This window comes from Chiloscyllium plagiosum, unplaced genomic scaffold (genome assembly GCF_037043375.1).
Source record: "Chiloscyllium plagiosum isolate Xiang-an unplaced genomic scaffold, Cpla_swu_hap1 HiC_scaffold_4, whole genome shotgun sequence".
Taxonomy (NCBI): domain Eukaryota; kingdom Metazoa; phylum Chordata; class Chondrichthyes; order Orectolobiformes; family Hemiscylliidae; genus Chiloscyllium; species Chiloscyllium plagiosum.
In genome coordinates, this window is record NW_028270142.1 from 54,062,871 (window position 1) to 54,071,500 (window position 8,630).

An 8,630-nucleotide genomic window follows, 5' to 3' on the forward strand; every position below is an offset into this window, starting at 1 on the left:
GCAGGTGGGGCATGGGTTCCATGTGACTAGAGCCATGTTATATCACTACGTTATTAATCTAAAATTGTTCAACAAATTGATATCCCCTGATAATTGTGTAAATCATAGATCCAAAATAGTTGCACATGGGTCTTCCGTATTCAGCTGAGACTCAGCCTGTTTATGTGAATCAAACTTTAGAACAATACATCCATTTAATTGGTGTGTCACCTTACCAGAAGGTTGGGGTATTAGAAGATTCAGCATGAAGTACTGTTTTCGGTTAGCTCTGTCCTTAAAGATGAATTGATCCAAAGCCGTATATGCCTATGGGGTACAGGCAAAGGAGATACTTTATTCATCATACATTCTGAGGTTATCTAAAAATCCTTTCAACCCTTTTTTCCTTTTCCTTTTCTTACAGGAGGGTAGTGACACATTTGCAAGTAAAATTCCATGTGGCCAGCAATCCTTTGGTTATATTAACCAAAGTAATGTTCCTTCTCTGCACACAAATTGCTGCCTTTAATTGACAATTTCACTTGTATTGAGTCACTGGACAAGAAGAAGTGAAGAAGGGCTTATGCCCGAAACGTCGATTCTCCTTCTCCTTGGATGCTGCCTGACCTGCTGCGCTTTTCCAGCAACACATTTTTAAGCTCTGATCTCCAGCATCTGCAGTCCTCACTTTCTCCAAGAAGAAGTGTCAACCTTGGCTGCCTTCCCCTTTCTCTACCTTGGTTATACTGACGTGCTTCACGTGCTCCCCAAACTCAACTCAGGACCAATCCTGCTGCCTGTTTAACTCAGTGCCACATCAAAAAGTGGAATCATGCATCAACAGCAACTTCCATTAATTTAATACTCCTCATGTAATCGAAAGGAATTATGGCAATTGTGAAAGAAGCAGTGGGTAATTTAATGGAGGAGTATAAAAGTGCACCCCAAGTGAAGGATTTTTAGGAGATATTTGAAGAAAAGCGGGCAATGATAGAATAAATATTTTGTGAGAGAATTCTACCAAAGAATAGTATGGATTTTTTAAGAACCACATAAGGCAGTGGTGTGAAAGGAATAGAATTAACAGACAGCTAAGTTCACTGTGAAAGGTGCATGGCAGACATGCAGTTGTAGAAGATTGTTCAGCTGGATTAGATCAGAACCTTACGTTTTGATATATAACTGGGACATCAAAATGAATATTTCAATCTACTCACAAGTTGAGGCATGTTTGCTGCCATCAATGTAAGACATAATTGTCCTGTATTATCATGAACTCCTGCATCTGCGTGGCACTGCAATAGCAATCGAGCTGACTCAGATCGATCTGAGAGGGAACATCATAAAAGAGAATAATTTAGTGATTGCAGAATTGTTCGGTACAGATAGAGAATGCTGCAGTTTACTTCTAATTTAATCCATCCCAGACTTCAGAATACCTGTAGAAAATAACATGGATGCCAGAAATCAGATTGTGATGATAAGTCTCTGACTATCGTTGACTCTGTTTCTCTGGTCACATATAATAACAGGTCATTTCTTGCAATTTCCATTTATCAGGATACCTGAGTTTGCATATTTTTCAGTAACTCATTTCAATTTATTTTTCTGAAATGCTGTTTCCATAAATAATTGTGTTATAATGAGTAGTCCACAGTGGAGATATTATCATTGTGTTAATATGAATAGACTAGTAATTCAGAGGCCCAGGCTAATAGAGGGACATGGATTTAAACTTCACTATTACAATAGGTAGAATTTAACTTCAATTAATAAAATCTGGAATTGAAAACTGATCTCGATCACAGTAACAATGAAGCAACTATTGACTCATGTGAAAATGCATCTACCATCCTTTCCTGTCAGGTCGACACATGACTCCAAATCCACAGTAATGTGAAAGATTTTTAACTGCCCTCTAAAGTACCCTAACAAACCACTCAGTTCCAAGGCTATTATGATGGGCAACAATTGCTGGCCTTGCCAGAGTTGCCAATTCCCAAAAAGAGAATAATTTTTAAAAATAAATTCTCATTTATGTCGACATGACCTGATGGACTTTGCCCTAATTAATACATTGGTTTTAATTTACAGAATTCCTTGGATTTAAGGAAGGCCCATCAGAATTTAAAATAGCGAATGTAACTCCTTTATTCAGAAAGGCAGGGATAAAGAAAGCAAGAGACAACAGGCCAGTTAGCTTAACATCTGTCATAGGGAAGATGTTCAAAGTTATTATTAAAGATGTTATAGCAGGGCAATTGGAAAGGTTAAAGATAGTCAGGTGGAGTAAACATGGTTTTGTGAAAGGGAAATCATGTTCAACTAAATCAGTGGACTTTTTTGAGGAAGTAACATGCTGTGGAGGAAGGGGAGATAATAGATGGACTGTATTTGGATATCTGGAAGGTATTTGATAAGGTTCCATATCAAATGTTATTATGGAAAATAAATCTCATAATGTCGGTGGTAACATATTGATATGGATAGAAGATTGATTAGATGGCATAAAACAGAGTGTAGGTATGATTGAAACTTTTCTTGGTGAAATCAGAACTCCTGTGAAGTGTGAACCAACAAATCTCCAGGTCAAATAAGACCCCCTGTAAAATGGGAAGACCTGGATCCTCAGGTAAAAGTAAAGATACATAGTCACAGGTCTAACAAAATTGATGAGAAAATAAATATTTTATCTGTTATGCACTTATGGCCAGCAGAACTCACAGGCCATCCAGTGCTGCCTGCTCACACCCAAAGTATCAACTTAATAAAAATAAATCATGAATCTTACCAAGCTCTGTTGCCAGCTGCAAAGGGGTTCGCTGTTTATAATCTCGCGCTTTCATGTTCGCATCATGTTTCAACAGGCAGTGCAGGGCATTAGCAGCATCATACTTAGCTGCATAGTGAACTGGTGTCTGCATCATTCCAGACGTTTTTGCTTCAATGTCCGCTAAAAAAGGGAGATGCTATACACAATTACAATGGATACACAGAATTTGTAGATAATTTTGTGACATTCAAGTTACTGTACTGTGGCTATGTTTGTTCCCATTCTGCATATCATGATATTTTGGCATTGCACCTACATTATGCATGGTAGAGAATCCTGCATATTGATGCGCCAGCTGAAAGATACTTGATTCTTTTTCTGCTAACTGGCAATGAATCAAGATCACCCTGTTTTATGGATTTCATCAGTTCTTAACTCCACCCTTAGTGCCCCCGAACTTCATGTTTTCAAAACCATGAAAAAGTTGCATTCCACATCCGAAGCATAAGAACTTATCAGTGGACCTGAATATTGAACAAAATGTATAATGGACGATTGATTGATTTTGCCTGCTTGTGGAGATGCTTATAGAACATAGGAATAGGCCCTTTGGCTCACCATGACTGTTCCAACCATGATGCCATTCTAAACTAACTCCATCTGCCTGCATGTGGTCTGTATCCCTTATTTCTTGCCCTTTTCATGTGTCTGTCTAAACGCATCTTAAATATTGCTATTGTAAGAGCTTTCACCACATCCCATAGCAGTCTATTCCAGGCATCTACTACCTTCTGTGTAAAAAAACTTGCCTTGCACATCTCCTTTAAATGCTCCCCCCTCACCTTAAACCTATGCCCCCCAGTATTTGAGATTTCTAACCTGGGAAAAAAAGACTGACTATCCATCTGATCAAAATCTCTCATAATTTTACAGATTTATCAGTACTGCCTCTGCTTCTGATGCTTTAGCAAAAACAATGCAAGTTTGTCCAACCTCTCCTTATAACTAATACATTTCAATCCACATAACATCCTATAATGTGGCAACCAGAACTCTGTGATGCAATTTATGGCAGAGTTTATACTCTACTACCTTCATACAATGTTGAAAGCTTTCAGGAAAGCAAATTGAAATTTGTGCTTTCACAGCAAAAACCACACTCAATTAAGCCATGTTGTCTCAATTAACCATATAAATAATATGCCATTTTTAAAAGGTCTGTGGTTTATACTGTACATTTAAAATTCAATATCACTCAAATAATTATGGTCAATTACTTGTGGTCAATTTGTACCCTGTTTGTTATATTTCTACCTGTCCAACTTAGCAAGGATTTTAGCAGCTAAATTCATAATACATCATCGCCACTAGACAAGAAGATAAGAGGCAAACGGGCAAAGAGGAGATCACAAATTGCCACTAAAAGTTAATCAGATCTTGCATCCAATAAGGGTTAGGGCCCAGAAGTTAAGGTGAAGGCCTAAAAACAGCAATGAAAATGAAAAAAAGGCTGTTGACTTAAATTTCTGATGAAGTTAATTATCCACTAGGAGATAATCCAATGAATACTGTTTTCACCTTAGATTTTCTATGGTGTAATCTTGTATTGGTCTCTTTGGATCCAAAGCATTCCCCAGAGACGACAGTATGTGGTATAAGTATTTTCCAGTTGATGAAAATAAAAATTGGACAGAATGTTCAAAGGGCTTCTGATTTACTTTGAGCATGTCTTGTGCTACTTGGAAGACAAAGTCCAACCCCCTTGGCATCTTAGTCCCAGACATCTGTCAAATCCACATTTTAAGTGGCTGGATGAACTATTCCCTGTATTTATAATAGTCTGAAAAGATTAATCCTGAGGAGTGCCATAAGCATCATCCACTATCGTGGTGTCATATGTATGTCTGGGATGAACAATTTAGGATCTTGGAGGAGTAAATGCCAACAATCAAATCCTCCTCATTATCTCTGCAACAAAGTGTATCATATCAATTATTACAACCAGACATTGGGTGAGGTTCCTGAATTTTTTACAATTCTACACCACATACCACAAATCAATAAAGTCCTGGATGAGGAAGGGTGAACTTGCTACCCTTGGTTATTCACTCACTCTCTGCATTATCACTACAAGTTTAATTTTAAGAGGATTTCTTCCCTTGTGGATACCTTTCTGACAGATGCCAATGAACTTATGTTTTAAAGGAACCAATTTAACCAGGCTTTCATGAATTAAAAAAAGGTGAGCTTATTAATAAACGCATGAGGAAGAACTTATGCCTGAAATGTCGATTCTCCTGCTCCTCAGATATTTCCTGACCTGCTGTGCTTTCCCAGCACCACACTCTCGACTCTGATCTGCAGTCCTTACTCTCTCGATAGTAACACAACACACATACACACTGAGTAGAAATAATCCAAAAAGATAAAAGTTAAAAGAAAATCAGTCTCCAGCATTGGAGGATCTGAGCTACAGGGAGAGGCTGAACAGGCTGGGGCTGTTTTCCCTGGAGAGTCGGAGGCTGAGGGGTGACCTTATAGAGGTTTACAAAATTATGAGGGGCATGGATAGGAATAAATAGACAAAGTCTTTTCCCTGGGTTGGGGAGTCCAGAACTAGAGGGCATAGGTTTAGGGTAAGAGGGGAAAGATATAAAAGAGACCTAAGGGACAAATGTTTCACGCAGACGGTAGTACGTAAATTGAATGAGCTGCCAGAGGATGTGGTGGAGGCTGGTACAATTGCAACATTTAAGAGGCATTTGGATGGGTATATGAATAGGAAGGGTTTGGAGGGATATGGGCCGGGTACTGGCAGGTGGGACTAGATTGGGTTGGGATATCTGGTTGGCATGGACGGGTTGGACCAAAGGTTCTGTTTCCATGCTGTACACCTCTATGACTCTAATTGTTTGTCAAAAGTGGATTATTTAGACCAAAGGGTCTGTTTTAGTGCTGTACATCTCTACGACTCTATGACTAAGATAACATTGTGATCATTGCTGGATGGCATTGGTAGCATTGACAATGGCAGCTTAGCAGCCAATTTTGAGATTCTGCAAAGTATGTGGACTAGCAATGTTTAAATTCTATAATCTGATTATAATACCTGAGACTTTCCTGGTCTGGAATGGTTTTAAAAAGGTCCACAGCAATCAGCTGATCATACAAGTTAGCCAAGCTTCAGGAAATAAGTGTGGACTAACCAAAATTGTCAAGATTGAAATGAACTTTTTTATTTTAAAACCGAATCTAGTTGAATTAATCAGGCGTGAATCATCCCTCATATATTTTTGATTTACAACTGTACGATAGGTTTCAGGTTTCAGAGATGAAAGATATCACCATATTTTATCAAGTTTGGAAAGAGCAGGACACCCAGTGACTATATAATTTGGAGAGAAACATCTGAACATTGAGAAGTCAAAAAATTCTGTGATTTGCTACTGCTGAGGATACAATACTTCAATGAAACAACCATGGTACCATGTTAAAATATTTATGCCTCAAGGATACTCTAAGAACTTTAAACAGTTTACTCCGTTTATTTCCCTTTTATACTAGACACTATTTCTTTTTAACGTTGTACATGTGTTTCTGTATTTTTGATGTTGTGTCATTATTTTTATGAAGGCTTGTAAATAGTAAAATTGTTTTTTCTTTTATCCAATAAAACCTTGTGAGAACATAAATCTTTATTGCACCAACTGAGGAGGTTAAAAAATTATCCAATTCATCCTTCTTTACCTGTTCAAAGCAAGTTGTAATACTTTAATGCAACAACTATTGAAATGGCTAGATCAACATGGTTCAACAGATTTATATATTTATGATGGCATGCCTGATTGATTAAAGTAAATTGACAACAAATATGCAAGATTTGCTCCTTTCTGCAGTGTCAGCTAACATTCAGTTAGTAGCATTTTTGCTTTTGAGTCAGAAGGTTGTGGTTTCATAGCCTCAGACAATGGTTTCAAATCAAAACTCTTGGCTCATATTCCAGTGCAACACTGATGGAGTGCTGCATTGTTGGGGGTGTTGGCCTACATGTGACTCCAGGCCCACAGTAACACTGAGGGAGTGCTGCATTGTTGGGGGTGTTGGCCTACATGTGACTCCAGGCCCACAGTAACACTGAAGGAGTGCTGCACTGTTGCAGGTGTTGACTTTCAAGCGAGATGTTAAATTATGGGCTTGTTTGTCGTTTCAGGCGAGTACAACAGATCTCATAGAACTATTTTGGAGAAGAATAGTGAGGCTATCCCTGTGCAAGACCTTGATAACACAATTATGTTTTTGGTTTGAAGTGAAATTTTAGGATTTTCCTTGATAATCTTTTCAAACAGTTTAGTTTGAGTTTTGCGAGTGAGACGACTAACACTTTTGCATTAAAACTGACCTTGAAAACCTGAAAGTGCTGAAATTTCTGCATTCATGCTGTCAATTTTAATTATAGAATGTGCAAGTACAGACTTGTTTGCCAGCTTTAAAGAAAAGAGCAAAATGTTTGAATCTTGCAGTTTGCACTATCTTAAGCAAGTACCAAGTATTTTAAATAGTTTTTACTGTCTTGTATCAGCTGTACTTGTGTAATAGAATATTTTGTTTCGAAAGGACATCCTAATATTTGTTTTTCACTGTCTCGGTACTTTGGGAATGTTTAGGTGGATTATTTATAATATTTTTCATTAAAACATAGTTGCATGTGGGCATTTGAATCTAAAGTGGATGTGTGATATATGTACACAATGGAATGTAACTTCTGAGCCTCAGAAAATGGAGACAGGTACTTGTTTAGCCTGCATGATTCTAGTTAGAGGCAGGGTGACACCAGATCACTTTAAGCCAATGCAAATTCTTCTGATAAGGGATGAGCAACTCTTAGAATTAGGGATAAAAATTGTAAACTTGGAGTCTCTGCTGGCACAATTTTACCTTTTTTTTTAAGATTACTTACAGTGTGGAAACAGGCCCTTTGGCCCAACAAGTCTACACCGACCCTCTGAAGAGCAACCCACCCAGACCCATTCCCCTATATTTACCCCTTCACCTAACACTACGGGTAATTTAGCATGACCAATTCACCTAACCTGCACATTTTTGGACTGTGGGAGGAAACCAGAGCACCTGGAAGAAATGACAGGGAGAATGTGCAAACTCCACACAGACAGTTGCCTGAGGCAGGAATTGAACCCATGTCTCTGCTGCTGTGAGGCAGCAGTGCTAACCACTGTGCCACTGTGTTTCTGTTCTGTAATTCTCTGAGTCAACATAACATCATGTCAGAGACAGAAAAAAGGCATCACCTGTGGTGACAACATTCAAGTAATCATTGGTCTTGAAGGATTAAAACGTTCATATTGTCTTTCCTACTTTTTGTTATGTATATATAAAATCTTGCTTCAACATAATTCATATATCTTTTTTGATCAAGGGCAACTGAAGACCCTCATTGTGACAAACTAACACTTAAAAATACAGATACTTTAAGTATCTGATTTATATCTCAGAACCAATAAAACTTACAATTGGTACCTTGGCTGATATTAGATTACTTACAGTGTGGAAACAGGCCCTTCGGCCCAACAAGTCCACACCGACCCGTATACCACCCAGACCCATACACCTACGTTTACCCCTTCACCTAACACTACGGGCAATTTAGCATGGCAATTCACCTAACCTGCACATTTTTGGATTGTGGGAGGAAACCAGAGCAAACCCACGCAGCCACGGGGAGAATGTGCAAACTCCACACAGAGAGTCGCCTGAGGCGGGAGTGGAACCCGGGTCTCTGGCGCTGTGAGGCAGCAGTGCTAACCACTGTGCCACCGTGCCGCCCACCTCAATATCCATCCCTCAATCAACACCACCAAAA

General features: G+C 38.7%; 1 protein-coding gene across 1 annotated transcript in view; it reads right to left on the bottom strand.

Moving 5' to 3' along the window:
• Positions 1-8,630, bottom strand: part of LOC122549582 (uncharacterized) — a 104,996-nt gene that overhangs the window by 56,480 nt on the left and 39,886 nt on the right. Inside the window, exons 6-8 of the mRNA XM_043689416.2 lie at positions 2,771-2,932; positions 1,197-1,306; positions 216-306 (exon numbers count right to left, since the gene is read on the bottom strand). Coding sequence (XP_043545351.2) covers positions 216-306; positions 1,197-1,306; positions 2,771-2,932 — 363 coding nt within the window. The remainder of the gene's footprint in view (positions 1-215; positions 307-1,196; positions 1,307-2,770; positions 2,933-8,630) is intronic.